Consider the following 25,794-nt stretch of genomic DNA (forward strand, 5'->3'; position numbering starts at 1 on the left):
GCCAAAGTCCCGTTCCATATAAATGGCGCGCTCTCTCCTCGGTGTAATTATATAGTACACACTGGTGTCTCTCGCTAGGCGATTATCAAGGTAGATTACCTTCCAGTTCCTGAACTAAATACTTACAGGTGTTGCATTATCCTTTATTACACACAAACTTCTGCCTCTAACAAGACGCGCCGGCGAATGAATGATCTCGCCATGAATAATTCAGGAGCATTTCACAGCGTGCCCGCGGCGTCATCCGTGGCCTTTCCCAGGTCATATGACACCAATTAGAGCAGAATTTTAAATTATTCAATAACTTGAACTCTCCTGTCGTTTAACATATAGATATCAGTGCGGTAAACAAGTTAAATCTAATGGGCCCTGGGGGTTTGCCTGCGCTCGGTCTTCAGGCTCCGAGGCTGCTGCTGGAACAGACATCGAGGAGGAAAACACTTGCAATGTTTTAATAAGTTCTTAGGCATCCCTCTGGGAACGCAGAGCTGTGCCTGCTCCCCGTATCCGAATAAAATGATTAAGGTTATTAGCAGTGAGCTTTTTAAAGAAAAAAAAGTTGTAGGAAGGGGGGAAAGGGTGGAGTAGAGCAGCAGAAATGTTTTGCATGGTGGAGTATAACAGCAGAAATGTTTTACATACAAACTGTATCTGCAGAAAGGTTCTAAGATGTGTCATACAGTCAGGGGATGAAAAGAGGAACAGAGGAGTCTGAACATGGTGACACCAGGTGGATATCTTTACAAATACTAGGTCCTGGCACACGCTACTCCCCCCTCCACCCGAAACAAGCACAACCGTAGGGACCCCACTGGTTGTAAGATCTTCCCACCACTCTGTAGCTGGCCGTAATCTCACTGGAGGGAACGTCCCATCAGGCTGTTGTGTGATGGCGATATATTAGAGGATAATAAATGCTGGCGACTGACTGCAATAAAGCAGGGTGGCAGCTTAGCATCAGGGATTGTACAGGTCACAGATGGGTTGGGCTCATTGGGTCTACAGCATGATGGTAGACAGTCATTAGGTCGACGTGGGTCTAGGTCAACATGGGAAAAGGTCGGCATGGTTATAGGTCGAAAGGTCATTAGTTCGACAGGTCGTTAGTTTGACAATGTGTAGGTCGACATGGGTTTTCACCTGAATGTCAACAGTCGACATGGACGCAGTTTAAAGTGCACCGCATCCCCTCGCATCGCTCGCGCACGGTGCCTCGCTATGCTCGGCACACTGTTTGATTCTCCCACCATGCCCTAGTGGATGGTAGGGCATGAAATACCGCCTGTCGGCACATGTCGGCTAAAAAAAAAAAATGAAAAACCCATGTCGAGCTTTTGACTGTCGAACTAATGACCTTTTGACCTAGAACCATGTCAACCTCTAGACCCATGTCGACCATCATGCTGTAGACCAGGCATGTCCAAAGTCAGGCCCGGGGGCCAAATGCGGCCCGTGATGTCATTTCAAGCGGCCCGCAGCCTCCAGCTGGAAGCGGGCAGAGCATCAGATGTGGGAAGCACAGCAAACTAAAGGTGGGGAACCGGCAGGGCCTTTACCTTGCTGTCTGCTGCAGTGATGAGGTACCGGCCATCACACAGTCAGATGTGTTTGGCATCCTACCCCTGCTGCAATCGTATATTACCCTACTCCACAATCACAGTGACGGCAGTGTTTGTGGAGGGGGGCAGCAAGGGGGAAGCTTGCTCCCGTAACATGCAGGGCGGAGGAGGGCAGCAGTGGGAGCCCAAACATCTCCTGTCCTTGCAGTGCCTGCTTTCCTCTCCTTCCTCTGGCTTACACAAGGGGCTGGGAAACATACAGAGAAGGGAGGGGGCAGAGCGGGGGACATACAGTGAAGGAGGGTCAGGCTGGGGGACATACAGTTAATGGAGGCAGTGATGGCCATTCAGAGAAGGGGGAGCAGGGGCAGGCTGGGGGACATACAGTGAATGGGGGCAGAGTGGGGTACATAGTGAATGGGGGTCATACAGTGAATGGGAGCCATACAGTGAAGGAGGGTCAGGCTTGGAGACATACAATGAATGGATGCACTGATGGACATTAAGAGAAGGGGGGCAGGCCGGGGGACATACAGTGAAGGAGGGGCAGGCTGGGGGACATACAGTGAAGGAGGGGCAGGCTGGGGGACATGCAGTGAAGGAGGGGCAGGCTGGGGGACATGCAGTGAAGGAGGGGCAGGCTGGGGGACATACAGTGAAGGAGGGGCAGGCTGGGGGACATACAGTGAAGGAGGGGCAGGCTGGGGGACATACAGTGAAGGAGGGGCAGGCTGGGGGACATACAGTGAATAGGGGCAGGCTGGGGGACATACAGTGAATAGGGGCAGAGTGGGGGACATACAGTGAATAGGGGCAGAGTGGGGAACCATTCTGATGTTATTAATGATTCAAAGAATGTCAGGCTGAATGGTCGGCCCCCACACATTTACACTTCACCAAATCTGGCCCTCGTCGCAAAAAGTTTGGACACCCCTGCTGTAGACCAAATGACCGCATCCCGTCACAGATGCAGAAGCCACTATATTGTGTTAGTTTGGGGTGTGATGATATCGTTCTCCTAGGGTCAGGATTGACGACTTCTACAGTATTAAAGTTGCAATTTCAGAGGAAATGCTTAAACGGCACTTGGGCAGATGTTTATTATTACCAGATATTTATATAGCGCACACATATTCTGCAGCGCTGTACAGAGATTATTATTACCAGTTATTTATATAGCGCACACATATTCCGCAGTGCTGTACAGAGATTATTATTACCAGTTATTATATAGCGCACACATATTCTGCAGTGCTGTACAGAGATTATTATTACCAGTTATTTATATAGCGCACACATATTCCGCAGCGCTGTACAGAGATTATTATTACCAGTTATTATATAGCGCACACATATTCTGCAGCGCTGTACAGAGATTATTATTACCAGTTATTTATATAGCGCACACATATTCCGCAGCGCTGTACAGAGATTATTATTACCAGTTATTTATATAGCGCACACATATTCCGCAGTGCTGTACAGAGATTATTATTACCAGTTATTATATAGCGCACACATATTCTGCAGTGCTGTACAGAGATTATTATTACCAGTTATTTATATAGCGCACACATATTCCGCAGCGCTGTACAGAGATTATTATTACCAGTTATTATATAGCGCACACATATTCTGCAGCGCTGTACAGAGATTATTATTACCAGTTATTTATATAGCGCACACATATTCCGCAGCGCTGTACAGAGATTATTATTACCAGTTATTTATATAGCGCACACATATTCCACAGCGCTGTACAGAGAATATTTGTACACTCACATCAGTCCCTGCCCCAGTGGAGCTTACAATCTATATTCCCTACCACATGTACACGAGGACATTCTAGAGGTAATGTTTTTGTGAGCCAATTAACCTACCAGTAGATTTTTGTAATGTGGAAGGAAACCAGAATACCTGGAGGTCACCCACCCAAGCATGGGAGAACATACAAACTCCACACAGTTATGGCAATGGTGGGAATAGAAACCATGATCTCAGTGCTGTGAGGCAGTAATGTAACCATTACACCGTCCATACTGCCCCGTATATATAACACATGGTGGGGATAGAACCCATGATCTCAGTGCTGTGAGGCAGTAATGCTAACCATTACACCGTCCGTACTGCCCCGTATATATAACACATGGTGGGGATAGAACCCATGATCTCAGTGCTGTGAGGCAGTAATGTAACCATTACACCATCCGTACTGCCCCGTATATATAACACATGGTGGGGATAGAACCCATGATCTCAGTGCTGTGAGGCAGTAATGTAACCATTACACCATCCGTACTGCCCCGTATATATAACACATGGTGGGGATAGAACCCATGACCTCAGCGCTGTGAGGCAGTAATATAACCATTACACCATCCGTACTGCCCCGTATATATAACACATGGTGGGGATAGAACCCAGGACCTCAGCGCTGTGAGGCAGTAATGTAACCATTACACCATCCGTACTGCCCCGTATATATAACACATGGTGGGGATAGACCCATGACCTCAGTACTGTGAGGCAGTAATGCTAACCATTACACCATCCGTACTGCCCCGTATATATAACACATGGTGGGGATAGAACCCATGCCCTCAGCGCTGTGAGGGAGTAATGTAACCTTTACACCGTCCGTACTGCCCCATATATATAACACATGGTGGGGATAGAACCCATGACCTCAGCGCTGTGAGGCAGTAATGTAACCATTACACCATCCGTACTGCCTGTATATATAACACATGGTGGGGATAGAACCCATGACCTCAGTGCTGTGAGGCAGTAATATAACCATTACACCATCCATACTGCCCCGTGTATATAACACATGGTGGGGATAGAACCCATGACCTCAGTGCTGTGAGGCAGTAATGCTATAACCATTACACCGTCCATACTGTCCCGTATATATTAAACATGGTGGGGATAGAACCCATGACCTCAGTGCTGTGAGGCAGCGATGCTAACCATTTCACCATCCATACTGCCCCGTATATATAACACATGGTGGGGATAGAACCTATGACCTCAGTGCTGTGAGGCAGTAATGCTAACCATTACACCATCCTTACTGCCCCGTATATATAACACTTGGTAGGGATAGAACCCATGACCTCAGCGCTGTGAGGCAGTAATGCTAACCATTACACCATCCGTACTGCCTCGTATATATAACACATGGTGGGGATAGAACCCATGACCTCAGTGCTGTGAGGCAGTAATGCTAACCATTATACCATCCGTACTGCCCCGTATATATAACACTTGGTAGGGATAGAACCCATGACCTCAGCGCTGTGAGGCAGTAATGCTAACCATTACACCGTCCGTACTGCCCCGTATATATAACACATGGTGGGAATAGAACCCATGACCTCAGTGCTGTGAGGCAGTAATGCTTACCATTACACCGTCCGTACTGCCCCGTATATATAACACATGGTGGGGATAGAACCCATAACCTCAGTGCTGTGAGGCAGTAATGCTAACCATTACCCCATCCGTACTGCCCCGTATATATAACACATGGTGGGAATAGAACCCATTACCTCAGTGCTGTGAGGCAGTAATGTAACCATTACACCGTCCGTACTGCCCCGTATATATAACACATGGTGGGAATAGAACCCATGACCTCAGTGCTGTGAGGCAGTAATGCTAACCATTACACTGCCCGTACTGCTCCGTATATATAACACATGGTGGGGATAGATCCCATGACCTCAGTGCTGTGAGGCGGTAATGTAACCATTACACCATCCGTACTGCCCCGTATATATAACACATGGTGGGGATAGAACCCATGACCTCAGTGCTGTGAGGCGGTAATGTAACCATTACACCATCCGTACTGCCCCGTATATATAACACATGGTGGGGATAGAACCCATGACCTCAGTGCTGTGAGGCAGTAATGCTATAACCATTACACCGTCCGTACTGCCCCGTATATATAACACATGGTGGGGATAGAACCCATGACCTCAGCGCTGTGAGGCAGTAATGCTAACCATTACACCGTCCGCACTGCCCCGTATATATAACACATGGTGGGGATAGAACCCATGACCTCAGTGCTGTGAGGCAGTAATGTAACCATTACACCGTCCGTACTGCCCCGTATATATAACACATGGTGGGGATAGAACCCATGACCTCAGTGCTGTGAGGCAGTAATGCTAACCATTACACGTCCGTACTGCCCCGTATATATAACACATGGTGGGGATAGAACCCATGACCTCAGTGCTGTGAGGCAGTAATGTAACCATTACACCGTCCGTACTGCCCCGTATATATAACACATGGTGGGGATAGAACCCATGACCTCAGTGCTGTGAGGCAGTAATGCTAACCATTACACCATCCGTACTGCCCCATATATATAACACATGGTGGGAAAAGAACCCATGACCTCAGCGCTGTGAGGCAGTAATGTAACCATTACACCATCAGTACTGCCCCGTATATATAACACATGGTGGGATAGAACTCATGACCTCAGTGCTGTGAGGCAGTAATGTAACCATTACACCGTCCGCACTGCCCCGTATATATAACACATGGTGGGGATAGAACCCATGACCTCAGTGCTGTGAGGCAGTAATGTAACCATTACACCGTCCGCACTGCCCCGTATATATAACACATGGTGGGGATAGAACCCATGACCTCAGCGCTGTGAGGCAGTAATGCTAATCATTACACCATCCGTACTGCCCGTATATATAACACATGGTGGGGATAGAACCCATGACCTCAGTGCTGTGTGGCGGTAATGTAACCATTACACCATCCATACTGCCCGTATATATAACACATGGTGGGGATAGAACCCATGACCTCAGTGCTGTGAGGCAGTAATGCTAACCATTATACCATCCGTACTGCCCCGTATATATAACACTTGGTAGGGATAGAACCCATGACCTCAGCGCTGTGAGGCAGTAATGCTAACCATTACACCGTCCGTACTGCCCCGTATATATAACACATGGTGGGAATAGAACCCATGACCTCAGTGCTGTGAGGCAGTAATGCTTACCATTACACCGTCCGTACTGCCCCGTATATATAACACATGGTGGGGATAGAACCCATAACCTCAGTGCTGTGAGGCAGTAATGCTAACCATTACCCCATCCGTACTGCCCCGTATATATAACACATGGTGGGAATAGAACCCATTACCTCAGTGCTGTGAGGCAGTAATGTAACCATTACACCGTCCGTACTGCCCCGTATATATAACACATGGTGGGAATAGAACCCATGACCTCAGTGCTGTGAGGCAGTAATGCTAACCATTACACTGCCCGTACTGCTCCGTATATATAACACATGGTGGGGATAGAACCCATGACCTCAGTGCTGTGAGGTAGTAATGTAACCATTACACCATCCGTACTGCCCGTATATATAACACATGGTGGGGATAGATCCCATGACCTCAGTGCTGTGAGGCGGTAATGTAACCATTACACCATCCGTACTGCCCCGTATATATAACACATGGTGGGGATAGAACCCATGACCTCAGTGCTGTGAGGCGGTAATGTAACCATTACACCATCCGTACTGCCCCGTATATATAACACATGGTGGGGATAGAACCCATGACCTCAGTGCTGTGAGGCAGTAATGCTATAACCATTACACCGTCCGTACTGCCCCGTATATATAACACATGGTGGGGATAGAACCCATGACCTCAGCGCTGTGAGGCAGTAATGCTAACCATTACACCGTCCACACTGCCCCGTATATATAACACATGGTGGGGATAGAACCCATGACCTCAGTGCTGTGAGGCAGTAATGTAACCATTACACCGTCCGTACTGCCCCGTATATATAACACATGGTGGGGATAGAACCCATGACCTCAGTGCTGTGAGGCAGTAATGCTAACCATTACACGTCCGTACTGCCCCGTATATATAACACATGGTGGGGATAGAACCCATGACCTCAGTGCTGTGAGGCAGTAATGTAACCATTACACCGTCCGTACTGCCCCGTATATATAACACATGGTGGGGATAGAACCCATGACCTCAGTGCTGTGAGGCAGTAATGCTAACCATTACACCATCCGTACTGCCCCATATATATAACACATGGTGGGAAAAGAACCCATGACCTCAGCGCTGTGAGGCAGTAATGTAACCATTACACCATCAGTACTGCCCCGTATATATAACACATGGTGGGATAGAACTCATGACCTCAGTGCTGTGAGGCAGTAATGTAACCATTACACCGTCCGCACTGCCCCGTATATATAACACATGGTGGGGATAGAACCCATGACCTCAGTGCTGTGAGGCAGTAATGTAACCATTACACCGTCCGCACTGCCCCGTATATATAACACATGGTGGGGATAGAACCCATGACCTCAGCGCTGTGAGGCAGTAATGCTAATCATTACACCATCCGTACTGCCCGTATATATAACACATGGTGGGGATAGAACCCATGACCTCAGTGCTGTGTGGCGGTAATGTAACCATTACACCATCCGTACCGCCCCAAATGTATTAATATTAGGTCACAAAGAGCTTCCGGTGCAGATTTGTTAAAGAAGATGAACTTGCGGTAAAACAAGCGTTTTCTGAGGCCATATCGGATTTACGGGTGCTCACCCCCTGATGACTTTTATAAAGACACCGAGACAAGGGCACTATTTGTTTCCATTCAGAAATCTATGAATGTCCAGTTCAGGTTGCTAAAAATAATCTCCCCACATCTTACCATAGAGCATCCCTTCTCCTGAGGTTGCACTCTCTGACCCCCACCGGCGGCGGCGAGGGCGCAGCGCTGCCGGGGAGCGGCGAGATGAGTGACCGGATAACACAAACTCATTAGTTGTTCACCAGCTATAAATACAACCGAGCAGACCTTTCACAGACACTCTCGCACAATCTTTGTAGGTGCCGGGGGGACAAGCCTGTCACAGGGCAATTCATTAATTATTGAGCTGAAAGGATGGGGTTACTCCAGCTATGAACCAAGCAAATATCAGCGAAGTCTGTACGTACGCTGGAGATCAGAAGAGATGGGGAAACATGGACACGCATATATCAATAGAAAAGGGAAACTGGAGTCCGGAGAAGCTGAAGGAGTAAAGAGATTTTACTAGGAGGTCGCCCCTCCGCAATCTCTCCCCCACCACACACACATACACACGTAGTGTCAGATTTAAAAATTATTTTTGTTATCACTTGTTACGAATCAGCTCCTCTCATGTGTTTAAAATTGAACATATAACTAGGTGCTAATTGGCTGGAGGACCATTTATCATTCGTACCAAGAAAATCACTTGTTAATTCTGCCTCGGACGTTGAGTTCTTATATCGAAGACCGAATATTGGTGCTAATTCCACTAGCCCTGCAAACATTTCCAATGGATCTGGCTGAGAAATCGGGTGAAATCGGCCCAAATAGCCGACATCTGATCCGATGCGCAGTCCCCTGATCAACAGACCCAGAGATCATACGTGCTGCACGGAAGATCTTTGGGTCGGACTCCCAGGGGCAGGGAATGGGCCCTCACATCGCATGCATGAGATCCTGCCGCCCATGAAGGTCCCGGGCAGCTCAGGGGGGATTGGATGCGACTTCTCCGAGGAGAAATGGCAACCAAGCGCTTATGGGGCACAGTCCGGACAACGCACGTGTGAGCAGACCATTTTTTTTGTGGGGGGGGGGGGGGGGGGGACAGGGACACAGTGGCTGAATGATGTCACACACAGCCGCTGTGACCCAAAACTCAAACTGCCTGCCTCTGGCTTCAAAGCCAGGAAAATCCGGTAGATGCATCCAGTGTATATGTGTGTGCGCTATTCAATGCAACAAACTTATGTGAAAATGATGTCATTTGTCTTTAAAAGTAACATGATTGCACATGCTACATTGTTGCTTGTAACTACTAACGCACAAAACACTGATTTACATCTGTATGAAGACCTAATGGGGCAGATGTATTCAGCCTGGAGAAGAGATAAACTGGAGATAAAGCACCAGCCAATCAGCTCCCAACTGTCATTTTCAAACACAGTTCATTGGCTGGTGCGTTATCTCCTTTCACTTTATCTCCAGTTTACCTCGTCTTCAGGCTTAATAAATCTGCCACACTGAACTAAAAGGTGCCCATACACTTATCCGATGTGGGCTGATTTTGTCCGATTCCGTCAAAATCGGGCCAAAACGGATGTGTTTGACATCCCATCCGACCCGATGCGCGATCCCGTGCGCATCGGGTCTGGCCCTACAGACTGGACCTGCTGCAGATTCAATCTGTCCGATCGGACCCATCAGCTGCATATCGCAGGTCCGATCTGTAGGTGTGTGCCAGCGGTTAAGCACCGCTGGCACACACCTATGTGAAGGGGGCGGGCAGCACAAATGCCCGGGGGCTGTGGGTGCAGGGTCACGGCGGGGAGGGCAGTCCACAGTGTCCGGGAAGCGCGGAGTGAGCGGACACTGCAGACAGAGGTGGCAGAATTAGAAAATTCAACAGACAGGCCAGCCACTGATTGGCTGTGAGAGAGTGCACTCTCAGCCAATCAGAGGCTTGCCTATCTTTTGAGGTTTCAAATTCTGCCGGCGCTGTCCGCAGGGGATACGGTCACTAGGTCTACAAGTATTAGGTCGACACCACTAGGTCAACATGCATGAAGGTCAATATGGGTTAGGTTGACAGGGTTATTATGTCAACATGCATTAGGTCAACATGGGTTTTTTTTTTTTTTTTTTTTTTTTTGTGCCGACAAGCGGTATTTCATGCCCTTTCATCCACTGGGGCGTGGTGGAAGAATAAAATAGTGTCCGAAGCATGGCAATCGCAGCAAGCCATGCGAGGGGATGTGGTGTAACGTTTCGGTGTGAGACCGAATGACCCTGTTGACCTGGTCATGTCGACCATCCTGCATGTTGACCTAGTGCTTGTTGACCCCATGATCCGTGCCCGTCAGCAGTGTTTCCCGGACACGGACAGGACATTATACGAGTCTGAGCCTCGCCGTGCGAACTGAACGTTAAATATTTAAAAACGGAACTGATTTATGAAATTAAATGAAGGAGCAATTTAATATCTCACATTGTCGTCTGAATTCTGATATACTGCAGTCCGGCTTTTAATCAGAGTCAGGTCATATTGAACACGGTCTCCGGATGGTAGGTAGATAGTGAATAGGTCAACGCTAGTGGTGGACGACAACCAAATAGACGGCAGACCTAAAATGGGTATGGGTCATTGGGTAGACAGCAACTAGGTCGACAAGCATTAGGCCAACATGCATGAAGGTCGACAGGTATTTAGGTCGAAGAATTAGGTCGACATGGTTTTTCACTTTTTTTTTGTCCTGAATTTCTACAGAGTCAACAAGGTCACTGAAACATTGCACCGCCGCGCACGGCACTATTTTATTCTCCTGCCACACCCCAGTGGATGGTAGGGCATGACATACCGCCTGTCGGCACAAAAAAAAGCTGAAAAACCCCATGTCGAACTTTTGACTGTCAACCTTCCCCATGTGGACCTAACATACTGTATGTCAAACTTCCTTAACTGGTAATCCCAAGAATTTTCCAGACTATGCCTTAATGCCCAGACTGGCAATCCTAGACAATTCTCGGGATTGCCAGTGTTTAGCGCCAGGCAGCGCTGCGGAGTTCATCGCTAAACTCAGCTGGCTCCCTCTCGTTTGCCGCGCATCCACCTCACGCCGCCCTCCGGCTTATGGCAAACTGAGTATCCGCATGCCGGGATGCAGGGCCTGGCAGCTGTTGATGGAACGTTCAGCGGCGCTGCGGGGACCCAGTGGTGTTTTTTTTTCCTAGGGAGCGCTCCCCAGAAAAAAAAACTTGCACAGTGGGGAGCGCTCCCTAAATAAAAAACACCACTGAAGGGGTTAATGTCAACCTAATGTTTGAAGGCCTAGTGACTGTATCCCCATAAAATTACATAGCGAAGTCAAAACAAAATAAATGTTTTTTCATGATTGTTAGGGATTGACACTTGGCGGAGGGTAAGACATTGTGGTTGGTTAATGTTAGGCCCCGGGGGGGGGGGGGGGTGTTAAACTAGTGTCAACTGTTTTCAAGTTGAAATATATTCCCTGTTGAACATTTGGTGTCAGCTTATTTATACTTCTAATCATTTACTACATATCACGTACAATCCACTTATAAATGGGACGGGTTGGGATGCCGGCATTTAGTATACAACCGCCAGTATCCTGACTGCGAGACAATGCCGACGCTGCAACAGACAGCTGTCATCTCAGATGCAAGTATGGTGGTTAGGGTCAGGCCGGGAAAGAGGGGGGTTAGTTTTAGACATTAGGGGGGTACAACTTAGGTTTTGGCATCAAGAAGGGGAGGTTAGTATTAGCCTGGGGGGGGGGGGGGGGTTAGGATACGGCAGAACTAGTGGGGAGGCGTAGGGTCAGTCTGCAGGGTGAAGAGGATTAGGGTTAAGGTGTGTACAAACTGTGCGATTGCCTTGCGATTTGGTTGAACACTGTATTTTTCCTTTCAATTGGCATCGGGATCAAATGCGGCTGAAAACCATTCAATTTCAATTAGATTTAGGCTAAATAGTCAAACTGAAAAGAGTTAGTTAGAATCTCACTGTGTGTACGCTACGCAAGACTGCTAGAATGGAAGCATAGGTACGAGAAGCCGGCATCCCCATCGTTATAAACTAACTCATTTCAAGTAACCTAAACTTGCACAGGCACAAACCGAGCGACTGCCCCAGAATGCTGCCTGGAACGCCAAGGGTACTCAGGACACAGGAGTATACCTGCAGAGCCCGATGTTGCCTTTACATCCAATGAATGGCTCCAGGACATCGGCTACAATGTTCACTAAGAGGCAAAGCAAGAGCTAAATGTAGTTCCGGCAGAAGCGCTCTGTGCCAGGGCGGGAGGGAGCGGGAGGGAGCGGCAGCGGCTTGTATAACTGCAGTGACAAATCATCCCTCCCAAAACACAGCCCGGGGGAACCTAATGCTGCAGTTTTCCAAATGTTCAGGTATAATTTCTTTTGCACACACGGTATTTAAAACACACAAAATACCTCCGGGAACACGCCCGTGTGATCGGCGCGGCTAGGACATTATAACGGCTTTCTGTTTATAGGTCACGAGGGCAGTAAATTATTAAAATGGAAAGTCGTTTGGTTTGCGTCGGCTGGAGTCAATTACGGATTATTGGGGAGAGAGACTGTCGATAAAGAAACGTAAATCTGGATTTTTACCGTTCTCGCTCTCTCGCCGATCTGTATGCAGAGAATGAAGATGTCACTTTTTAAAAAACATTTAAAATTCAAATTATCTGGAGAGCAGATTCATCTAAAATTTATTCTCAAAGACTGATATTTAGCCGGCTGCTATCACGGGCTGATTGCTCTTATGTGCAGCGTTATTCAGCTTCCTAAAGGTTTGAGAACACAAAGGCTGACATTTCGGATCCCAGACTCGAGTGTGTCATTAAAATGAGACTCAAGTAGGAACATTTACACTTTCCTCGCAGATACTTGGTTTGTTAGGGAGATGCCGGCAGTGGTGGAGGAAGGATAGGACGTGTCTCCAAGATGCAGTCGCTGAGCGCTCCGCTCCGGTCTCTGCAGTCCTAGAACTTTTACACCTCAGAAGCCAATAAATGTTGACGTTGTATTTTACTCTCAGATGATGGCCGGCCTTTAAAGTAAGTGCCTACCGCGGCAATTTATGTCCGTGCTATGAGACTCGCTGACCCAGACCAAGAGCGGTGATGGCGGGCAGGATAGACATATAATCAGGGGAGAGGCGATCTGCACGGACCACGGAGATGCCGAACTGCATATAGTGGGAAGTGTGATGTGTACATAGGGAAGAGAACATATAAGGGGAATTCTATTTCCTCACTGTTACCAACGGCAACAGGCTGCAGTCAGGGTTCTACGGAAGGAAGAGTGTTTAATTAGTGTCAGTACAATAAAAAAAGAAATCCAAAAAAAAAATGTATTTTGAGAACGGTTTAAAGATCTGAAACGTTGCAACACTGATGCTCGCTATGGGCCTGATTCAGACCCTCTCGCTGCTTATCGAGCAGTAAACGCCACCTGTCTGGGAAGCGAACGCCCACCCCCACTTTGCCGACCGAATGTACGTGGACAGTTTTCGCCACGCTCGCAGATAAGCCAGCCTGATCTGACTTTTATCTGGGCTGGAGAAGGCCTTAAAGGGGGCGGGCGCTGACACAAAGTGACTGAACAGAAATCTAAATCAATATTTAGGATGACCTCCTTTTAACTTCAAAACAGCAACAGTTCTTCTAGGTACACTTGGACAAAGTCAGGGAGCTTGTAGGATTATAATCAGGTGTATGATTAACTTATCGTACAGGTTGAGTATCCCTTATCCAAAATGCCACAAGAATTTTGGATAACAGATTATTCGGTACTTGTTTCCTAGCACGGCCACAATCGCGGCCATCGTGTACCTTTAAGTTAAGGTACACGATGGCCGCGATGGACCCGATTTCCTTTGAAATCAGGTCCATTTTGCCGGCAAAGGGAAAATCGCGGGCATCGCGTCGGTTGTGACCATTAACATTGGCCCCGACGCGATGCCCGCGATTTTGCCATAGGCTTCAATGTTAAAATATTTTTTAACATTGAAATCGGGAGCATCGCGTCGGTCTTGTGCCATTATAATGGCACAAGATGAGATGGACTTGATTAAGTCCATCTCACATTGAAAAAAATGTGAAACGGGCCAATATGACCCATTTCACATTATATATGGCCCCGTCGTTGCCCCACTATTGACGTGAACCCGAAGCGTGGCGAGCGCAGCGAGCCCGCGAGGGGCGGCAGTGCGCGTCCTCCGACCGTTTCATTCCCCTACTATCCATGTCGGCGTGGAGTTGAGAATATATAGTGTGGCGAGCCCCGCGAGGGGACGTGTATACCTGTGAAGTTATACGCGTCTGCTCGCCACGCTTCGGGCTCGGTGCGCTCGCCACACTATATATTCTCAAGTCCACGCCGACGTGGATAGTAGGGGAATGAAAAGGTCGGAGGACGCGCACCGCCGCCCCTCACGGGCTCGCCACGCTTCGGGTTCATGTCAATCGTGGGGTGGGGTTTACGCTGTAAAATTGGGGGTCTAGGGAATATTTTACATTGAATCCAATGTAAAATCGGGTCCCAGGGACCCTATTCACATTTGATTCAATAAAAAAAAAAAAAAAAAATCGGGTCGGTCGCATGCAACCAAATCGCATGCGATGCGATCGACGCGATTTTTTCGACACGACCACCCCGATGGAAATCGGTGTGGCCGTGCTAGGAAACAAGTACCGATTATTCCGTATTTTGGAATATTTATATTTGAAAGAGGTATCTTGAGGTATCTGGCATTAATGATGTATAAGCACATCAAACACATGAAATACACACAAATATATTTTATTTGTGCATGAAACAAGGTTAAAAAAAAATGAAACAAAATTTGTGTACAATCTCACACTGAATTTGAATGGCAAGCAATCATGTCCTTGCACATATGTAGTGCCAGTTACATGTTATTTCCCCAGTAGTGAGAGTTACAGATGTAGCCAGTAGTGCCAGTTACAGATGTAGCCAGTAGTGCCAGTTACATGTTATTTCCCCAGTAGTGCCAGTTGCAGATGTACCCAGTAGGTTTTTAGCAAAAAATAAAAGTACAATTTGGAGGCTATGGTTTCCGAAATAATTTGGATAACGGATATTTGGATAAGGGATACTCAACCTGCAAGGGATAATGATAGTCATTTTCATATGTAGGTTGAAACACATTTATTGACTGAAACAGAGACAGATGTGTAGGAGGCTTAAAACTGGGTGAAGAACAGCCAAACTCTGCAACAAAAGGGGTGGTAGACCGTTTCATGTCATAGGTCATACACCATGACAAGACTGAGCACAGCCACAAGATACAAGGTAGTTATACTGCATCAGCAAGGTCTCCCCCAGCAAAGAATTCACAGCAGGCCGGGGTTTCAGGATGAGCTGTTCAAGCACTTTAGAAGAAACACAAAGAAACGGGAAACGCTGTGGACACATTAGTTGGCCAAGGAAACAGTGCATCAGATGAGACACATCATGCTTACTTCCTTTCAATATCAAAAAACATCCAGTGGAACCCAGTTGCACCCTATCCACTGTTTGGAGAAATCTGGACAGAAGTGGCATTGCGGGCAAAAAGCCATACTGTACCTTCGACGTGGAAACAAGGCCAAGGGACTCAGCTATGCAAGAAAACATAGGAACTGGGTAGCAGAATAATGGCAGCAGGCCTTTGGGCTGAGGAGTCCAAAAATATTTGGCTCTAACAGAAGGTGTTTGTTTGTGGAAAGGCTGGAAAGCAGTGCAATGATGTGTCTGCAGGCTACAGTGAGGGATGGTGGAGGTTCCTTGCAAGTTTGGTGATTTGGTCAGGATTAATGGGGTCCTCAATGATGTAAAACACAGACAGGTACCTATCCCTCAGGGAGGCATTGGGGTACTTGTTTCTCATCACGGCCACAATCACGGGCATCGTGTGCCTTAACTTTAAGGCACACGATGCGACGTGATGCCCACGATTTCCCCATAGGCTTCAATGTTAAAATATTTAACATTGAAGCCTATGCGATGGACCCGATTTGTCCATAGGTTTCAATGTTAAATTATTTTAACATTGAAACGGAGTCTATTTAACATAGTAAAAAATGGGAAAAGGCCGAATAAGGGCCATTTCTCATTGGCTATGGCCCCGTCATGTGTGTAAAAAATAATGGCCCCCCATTGTGTCCGCCGCCCCCACGATTAACGCGAACCCGAAGCGTGGCGAGCGCAGCGAGCCCGCGTGGGGCGGCGGTGCGCGTCCTCCGACCTTTTCATTCCCCTACTATCCACGTCGGCGTGGAGTTGAGAATAGTGTGGCGAGCGCAGCGAGCCACCGAGCCCGAAGCGTGGCGAGCGGACGCTGATACCTGTGAAGCCCGCGAGGGGACGCAGGGATCTGTGAAGGTATCAGCGTCCCCTCACCACGCTTCGGGCTCGGTGGCTCGCTGCGCTCGCCACACTAATCTATTCTCAACTCCACGCCGACGTGGATAGTAGGGGAATGAAAAGGTCGGAGGACGTGCACCGCCGCCCCTCGTGGGCTCGCCACGCTTAGGGTTCGCGTCAATCGTGGGGGTGGCGGCCACAATGGGGGGCCATTATTTTTTACACACATGACGGGGCCATACCCAATGAGAAATGGCCCATATTGGCCCTTTTACCATTTTTTACTATGTTAAATGGACTCAGTTTCAATGTTAAAAAAATTTGGACACGATGGACCAGATTTCTCCATAGGCTTCAATGTTAAAATAATTTAACATTGAAGCCTATGGAGAAATCGGGAACATCGCGTCAGTCGCGTCGTGTGAGTTTTGGTATGCACCCGACGCGACCGACACAATTTTTTCCGACACGACCACCACGATAGAAATCGTGGTGGCCGTGCTAGGAAACAAGTACTGGCATTGGACTGGGCCGAAATTTATTCCGCAGCAGGCAATGTACCTAGGAACTGAAGCTGTGAGAAACCTAGTGAGATAATAAATGCAGGTTATGGGGCACTTCTTTGAATGGTTAAAACGTGTAATCTGGGGTGTAATCACAAAATGATGAGATTTGCACCTATCAGGCAGAGGACGGAGCGTGCCGCTGGACGGCTGACAGGGATATTTCAAGGACTTTCCCTGGAAAACCATCCATCAAGTCTCCTGTGTAAGTTTAAAGAACAAATCATTCATCTGAAGTTCATACGATTATGAGCCGTTTTGTTCTAGATTATGGAACACTGTTTTGGAATTTTGCTGCATTTTATTGCATTCATTTATGGCAAGAAAATGATATGTGCCCGGCCTCTGTCAGACCCTCTGGAGCGGAATCCAGGCACAGATGGATCAACCATCCAAATCAGATATCTCGGGATGTCCCAGTGTTTGATCAAAGAGGGGGGTCCTAGGACAGAGTCCAGTGTGACATAGGATAAGCTTCAGTAGAGGGCATGAATACCACTGCAATGGAGGTGATCATCCTAATAAAGTTTGATAAATCTGGAGAGACTATCACCACCATCAGCCATCATACAAGGTGCGGATATTGAGATTGTACTTCTAATAAATAACCCGTACCCACTCACACCATTTGCTGTCACTCAGCATTGATAGAAGTTGCGTTTCTCTGTGCATCTTCAACAATACTTCACTCAACGCAATGTGTTAAAGGGAAAGGTTTAAGTTAAATGAAATAAAAACTCCTGCCAAATCTTACTGTATGCTAAGTGAGGATTACGTGGCAGATTGAGTGAAGATTTAATCATGGTCGGGAGGATATCGAAGAAGAATTACTCAAAGGCTTTGCATGCCAAAAAATAAATAAAAATAATGGGGAGGGGGGAAGAGATTGAGAAAAATGTTCAACTTGACGCCACAGCCGAGTGACAGCAGAGACTGGAAACATCAAGCAAGAAACGGTTAGGTAAGTTTTTCAACAAGGTCTTAACATGACAAAAGTTTGTGCAAGATGCCAAGGTTTCAGGCAGACAGAAAATTGAAGGCGAATTTGTAGAGAACTTGGAAAAAAATTCTAGCGGTTACATTTTTTTAGATAACGTTTTTACCTGTGTTGACACGCGGATCTTCCAGTACGATCCTGAGACAACGCACCAGCCCATGCACTGGGAAACCTCATCATTGCCAAGAATGAAGAAAGCAAATCTAAAGCCCTGCTCATCTTTTTCTCTGATACCAAGGGTGTTACTTTGACAGCCCGGGTCCCAGAAGGCATTACAGTGACTCAACGTTCCCACAAAACCGAGGTGTGGAAAAAGGATTTCATCCTCCATCAGGAAGACGCTATTGCCCACACAGCTGACAATGCAGAATTTTTTGGCCGAAAAACAGATTGCGGTGCTAGAACCTCCGCCATATTTGCCAGGCCTAGCACTGTGTGACTTCTTTTCTCTATAGTCACATCTGTACTCAGGGGAATATGTTATTACTTACAGTGCCACTGAAAAGCTTGGAATGTATTAAACAGTTCAGGTAAATTAATGGTTTCAACGGCTCTGTGGCATTAACCCTTGTGAGGCAGCTTCATTTAGTAAACCGGCTTTATGTTCTAGACTAGAAAACTACCAGGGTTGTTAAACATGTAATAAGCCCATTATGTTGGTACGTTAGTGCTGAGGACATTGTGGCCAATATGCGGGATCGTGTGGGGTTTTGGGTGGAGGGGGGGGGGGATGTGTAATATTGCTAAAAGGCAGAAGGAGTCTGGTCAAACTGGTTGGTAACATCGCTTCATACCAACAGTGACCAGAGCATAACACACACACACACACACACACACACCCACTCTACAACTGTTTCAGTCTATACTACCATGATCACAATATATGATCTTTGGATGGCGTTACGTGTCCCCTTACCAGCTTCCCTGGACATTGCATTAGTCAGACCCCTTACTACACGTGTGCAAGTCTTACGGCTTTACACATGCACAACATGAAATCAGCTGATCACGGGTTTGCGCATACGCGACGCAGTGAGGACATCGGCCTGATTCAGTAAGGGTTGTCGTTATGCGATTAGTCACAAGACTACAAGCAGCGCTGGAAGCATGCAGGGTCCCGACCCACAATGCAATGTCATCTCTGTTATATGCATATTACTAGTAGCACCCTGGCTGCACAGCCTAGCGTGGCCGCCATCTTCTGGGTCACAGCGGCTGCATCCGCTGCGGCTCCACCCCAATATCTCGGCCCCCCATAATGCAGAGTTAACGCCCTTCCAGGTTCTTAGACTGAGGTCACATTTTTGGAATTGCAACCACAGTTTACGAGGTCCCACACTGGCATGCGCAGATTGATGAAGATCACCTGATTGGAAACCCGCCTGATAGCAAAGCATTATATAACAGACTATGTAGTGGAGATGTGCAGGCTCGGATTTACTCTGATTTCAAAGCAGGATCTTATAGGCTATCAACTTTCAACAACTGTCATGTGATTTGGGATAGCCAATAAGATCCTGTTTTGAAATCAGAGTAAATCAGAGCCTGCACATCTCTACTAAGTAGTGAGAGTCGCCAATGACTTGTCTGAATGGATCTCGGCAAACAAAGCGGAGACTGCCGCTGTGGCGGGAGGAAATCCGCAGGAGAATTATTGGAATAGTTGATTGATGCAAACAGGATTCTTAAAAATGACACAATATTACACTATTGAGAGACACTGCGATGGCGCAGGTTCCCGGTACAGCGCCGCACATACTGCTGTACAACGCAATGAGCCCCCAAGCTCTCCCATTAGGCACAGATCCTGTACCTGAAAGTTTATAACCCCTGTCCACACACATCCAGCATTTAGAACGGCTTCCCGCTCGCTCCAACAAGCATCATCTGCGCCTTTGCAGAGGGGAGACCATTTACATAATTGATTCGACCATTAAAATGTCCTTTCTACTGTATGAGTAAATATACGGTGTGCTAATTGCTCTTCATTAGGAAACAAACAAGCCCCCCAACCTCTTCCCTGCGCGGCTGTGAGGTCTGCGAGCACAGATTACGGGGGCTGCTGTGTGCGCTGCGGGTGGGGGGAGAAGGGCAGTCAGCGATCTCACCTGCTGCGGCTTGCTGCTCCTGGCACCGAGCTCAGAAAGAGACAGGTTCAGCTTCTCCTGCTGCTCTGACAGATACTTCTGATACAGGCTCAGCAGCTCCTGGCACTCCCGGTACTGCTGTTGCAGAGGTAGAAAGGATCGTTAAGGGATTTCACAGAAACTTTCTTGAAGGGAAAGCAAAATAAATTCACTCAAGTACCGGGTTCAACCCTATCAGAGTGACAGCGGCTGTCTCAGCAACGCACAGCAGCGGTACAGCGGGACCCCTGTGCTGTGCTGTACAGTGAAGGCCTCATTTACTTATTCTGCATAGGAGGTGCCAAAGTGACACATGGACAAGTGTGTGTGTGTGTGTGTGTGTGTGTGTGGGGGGGGGGGGGGGGGGGGCAGATGTAACCGATGCAGAGAGATTTCAGTTTGGGAGGCTGGTGTCCTAGCTCAGTTCTAAAGTTGCGCCCACATCCAGGGGTGCGCTGTCGATACCATCCGATTGAGTTGCATGCGCGACCAACCGGACGGAGCAATGAATTAACGCAGCTGTCCAGCATTTGTAGGATACATCTATTATTTATTACCAGCTATTTATATAGCGCATACATATTCCGCAGCGCTGTACAGAGAATATTATTACCAGTTATTATATAGTGCACACATATTCCGCAGCGCTGTACAGAGATTATTATTACCAGTTATTATATAGCGCACACATATTCCGCAGCGCTGTACAGAGATTATTATTACCAGTTATTATATAGCGCACACATATTCCGCAGCGCTGTACAGAGAATATTATTACCAGTTATTATATAGCGCACACATATTCCGCAGCGCTGTACAGAGAATATTATTACCTGTTATTATATAGCACGCACATATTCCGCAGCGCTGTACAGAGAATATTATTACCTGTTATTATATAGCACACACATATTCCGCAGCGCTGTACAGAGTATATTATTACCAGTTATTATATAGCGCACACATATTCCGCAGCACTGTACAGAGACTATTATTACCAGTTATTATATAGCACACACATATTCCGCAGCGCTGTACAGAGATTATTATTACCAGTTATTATATAGCGCACACATATTCCGCAGCGCTGTACAGAGAATATTATTACCTGTTATTATATAGCACGCACATATTCCGCAGTGCTGTACAGAGATTATTATTACCAGTTATTATATAGCGCACACATATTCTGCAGCGCTGTACAGAGAATATTATTACCTGTTATTATATAGCGCACACATATTCCACAGCGCTGCACAGAGACTATTATTACCAGTTATTATATAGCGCACACATATTCCGCAGCGCTGTACAGAGAATATTATTACCAGTTATTATATAGCGCACACATATTCCGCAGCGATGTACAGAGAATAGTTGAACACTCACATCAGTCCCTGCCCCAGTGGAGCTTACATTCTATATTCCCTACCACATGTACACGCACACGCAGACATTTCAGGAGTAATTTTGTTGGGAGCCAATTAACCTACCAGTATATTTTTGGATTGTGGGAGGAAACCGGATTACCCGGAGGAAACCCACGCAAGCACGGGGAGAATATACAAACTCCGCACAGTTAGAGCCATGTTGGGGATAGAACCCATGACCATCTGTAATTACTGCAGGGAATAAGCCGATACACAATAGCTTGGAGCATGCAGTGAATGACCGCAGTAATCTCTACCACCCAGAACATCCCATTAAAGATACCACAGGCTTGCCACGCCCCCAGCACACAGACGCAGCCACATGTAAATGGCTGTGTAAGGTCACGCATCCATTTGCATGCGAGCATACGGGGAAAATTAATTTGATGGTCCCCGACCAAATGATCCCCCCCCCCCCATCGTAAATAAAAGACAGTCTGACCGGTCTTATTTGCTTCGGCAAAGGCCGAGAATGGGGCAGGCGCTGACGTCAGCCCCCCGCCCTGTGCATCCTTCGACCCACCTACATTCGCATGGGGACACCTAGAAAAAAAACACTGTTTTTGTGGGCATGCCCAGGAAATGCTGGGAGTCCCTCATGTGCCGATAGCAAATAGGAATAGTATCCTGCACAGGACAGGAGTTTGGTTATGTAGTAGTCATGGAACCAACTTGTACAATACAGAACGTATTAGGTGTTGGAGGTGCCCCAAGGAATCAAGTACTAGTATACTTAGACAAAGGGAGACAGTGGTCCATGGATAGGGGGCCACTGTTCACAGAAAGGATTCCTTTTTGGAGGCACACTTGAGTAAATGATGATGGTGTTGAATGAGTGAAGTAAAACTTAACTTTTATTTCCAAATATTTTTAAAATACTGTTAACTCTATAATTACATAATTGCCATGAAGAGTTAAATACGTAAAACATTTCTTTAGGTAATTTTTCGTGAAAAAACAAAAACTTCCCCATGTGCCACCCACTGTCGCCGCCCCCAATACGAATGCCTCAGCAACTAATATTCACGGACGGCGTTCATGCAGCGCCCTGCATATAGAGCCGCACCATCGGTCCCCGGTGTGAATACGCTGGGGACCGATCTTACTGAATCAGGCCCATAGTGTGTTCAGGCATGGGTCATAGGGTGGACACGTGAAATAGGCCGACAAGCATTAAGTCGACAAGGGAATGTCAACAGTCAAAAGGTGTTTCACTTTTTGTCCCGAATTACGACTTAAGTCGACATGGTATCAGTGGATGGCAGGGTATGAAATACCGCTGTCGGCACAAGCCGGCTCTAAAAACATGAGACTCATGTCGACCTTCCCATTGTTGACCTCATGCTTGTTTCAACCTTCTGACTGTCGACCTCACCGTGTCGATCTCTTTCATGTGACGACGTAATGTATCCAGTGTGTTCTACGGCGAAGCTCATTTACCCCCCTGATTGTCTCTATAGGATAAGAACAGCGGGAACGGGGCGTCACCTGCGTCTCCCTATGTTATTAATCACACAGATCCTCTCCGGTCCCAGCAACCTGACAGGCCAAACAGACGACACGTCGGCTGTACGGAGCATGTAATTGGGAGTGCGGCTGTGCTGGGAATAAGCCGGTAGGGGGAGAGGGGGGGGGGGGGGGGGATGGTTTCGTCTTTCCAAAACGGCTCATGTTAATTTCATGTTTGGATTCGCACAAATTTAGAATGTAAAAGTAAAACAAATAAAATGAACGCTGCATAATTCAGCTGTCATTTCCTCCAATTGCTCATAATTGTAACTATAAAAAAGATAATATTCAGCCATATGTGCATCAGTGTATTGGTCAGATCCACAGAGGAAGGAACGTGAAACAAATGCGCCCTCTAGTGGCCACTCTGCAGAAGTGCAGAACACGAGGAACAATGAGAAAGGGAAGGGGGGGGGGGGGGGGGCACAACAGAAAATAGAATGTGTGATTTAATGCAAGAATTATGTTTCAGGAGCAGCCTTCATCATTTACAGAAGCATGTACACTAAATACCTCTGGGGGATGAGATGAAGGCAAGATAAGGAAGAGAACATTTTGTGAGCTGGAAGAAGGGGCCGCGGTGCTCTGTACCAGCCCTGAGGGGAGCGGAGAGATTTCTGCACAGCACCTGCCAGCTCTCAGACTGCAGGTCACCCATGCTGATGAAAGGGATTACTTTATCCGACAGCATCGGACACATCTCCTGCAGGTCTGCCGGGATGAGAGAATCGCTGCGCCGCCACGGCTGTATACAGCAACACTGGCGCCTTATTGTACGTAGTGGAAGCTGCCACCTCCGCCGTCTAGTGAGCATATAGGATGCACTGGGGCAGATGTATTAAGCCTTAACGAGTGATAAACAACCAGCCAATCAGCTCCCGACTTATATCAGAGGCTGTATGAAAATGGCAGTTAGGAGCTAATTGGCTGGATGTTTATCACCATCTCTTCGACATTTGTACGATATCAGTGGGATATTTGTGAACAAGGGGAAAATCATTCGATCATCGAATGATTTCGCCCCTGTACGCTTTCCTTCAAATGTCACGCCAGCGCTAGAGATATGTCGCGCTGGCGGCTGCACGGAGGCTGGTTCCATCTGTATGTCTCATGAGCTGTGTAAACAGCACTGACCCGGACATAACCCAGGTCAGAGCTGCAGTATACAAAAGGGGTCTGTCCCGGGTTTGGAACAGTGGTCCAAATCCCAGGCCGGACACGTCATTTTGGTGGAAAATGGGTATTATTTGTGCACCGTGGACAAAATCGTAAATAAGGATCAATAAGCAGATAGCTGTATGGATACAAAATAAATAGTATGATCAATTGAAAATGGTTTCCAGGTTGTTCACAAACTGGTTCGTTGCATCGGTTCCAAAGCACAAAAACTATACGCAGAAAACATTCTCCATCTTGAAATGATTTTGTAACCAGGAGGCCGATCGCTCAGCGCACGGTTGTCAGCTAAAGACGAGTGTCAGCCTCTAAGGACTGGATGTAATTTCCAGCTGGCTCGGAGAGTTTGGGCATCTGTAGCGGGAAGCGAGGCCCTGGTAATACATACAGTGACTGGGAGCTGCCATGTCTAAAGTCATCCTGACATGCAGCAAACAGAGCGTGCACCAGCACCTGCTGCAGAATGCACAAGCAGGCACTTAGAGGGCGAGAAAGCCCAGCGTACGCTATAGACGGATGTATGTTTCACAGCTGACCGTATGGCTCCTGTACAGACCCCGTCACTCACTGCGTACAGCGCGCAAGCCTCCCATCAGCCGTAGGTTGGTGCGTTACAAGGCATCCCTATGAAAAATTCATTATGAAGTAATTAACTGGTAAATTTTTTATGTCAAGTCGTCCTTTTTCTGCATGTGGAAGATCGAGCCCATTACTTAAGGATAAAATCGCAGCAGGGGGGGACTCCCGTCTCGCAGCTACAGCCCGGTGCGATGAGGTTGCGCGATTCTGTGCCTCGCCGCTTGTGCGGTTCAGCGGCAGGGAGGGGAGCAGGGCGCGCTGCTAGGAAAGGGACTATTTCTTTCCGTTATTAGTATTCATGGAAGTGGTTCCCTCGAACTCCAAATGGACAGAGGGAGAACGGCGCTGCTAATCCTCTCTCCCCGCAGTCAGAACGTTACAGAGAGCGAGGCTGATATAAGAATAATCCCCTCGCCACTTCCATCCTACAGAGATACCAGGAAGGGGAATGGCAGGCAGCTCCTATCACAGGAACGGGACTTCCCGACAGGAGAGCCGGGTATACTAGGATGCGAGTCCCATACATGGCACAAGGTGCAGCGGATCCTTTGCCTGCGCAGAACAGGTGCAGTACGGGTGGGGAATGATAGATCAGCAGTATAGACGGTTATAGAACTACACATCCCAGCATGCCCTGCAGCAGTATTAGCATGGCCAAATAGCAAAACGGTTGCAGGCTATGCTGGGATGTGTAGTTGAACAACAGCTGGAGGGCCGAAGGTTCCCCATCCCTGCTGTAGACCCTATGGTGTCGACCTTCTCTCTTAAGGACACCCGGTGGCAATACTACAGAAAGTACACTCAAGATAACCCAATTCTA

At 47.5% G+C, this 25,794-nt stretch overlaps 1 protein-coding gene across 1 annotated transcript in view; it reads right to left on the reverse strand.

The window, feature by feature from the left end:
* The window catches only part of KIAA1328 (KIAA1328 ortholog), a 152,343-nt gene that overhangs the window by 78,036 nt on the left and 48,513 nt on the right, over positions 1-25,794 (reverse strand). The window contains exon 6 of the mRNA XM_083155366.1: positions 20,263-20,390. Within this exon, the coding sequence (XP_083011492.1) occupies positions 20,263-20,390 (128 nt within the window). The remainder of the gene's footprint in view (positions 1-20,262; positions 20,391-25,794) is intronic.

This window comes from Crinia signifera, chromosome 1 (assembly GCF_055691185.1).
Source record: "Crinia signifera chromosome 1, ASM5569118v1, whole genome shotgun sequence".
In the NCBI taxonomy this organism is placed as follows: Eukaryota; Metazoa; Chordata; class Amphibia; order Anura; family Myobatrachidae; genus Crinia; species Crinia signifera.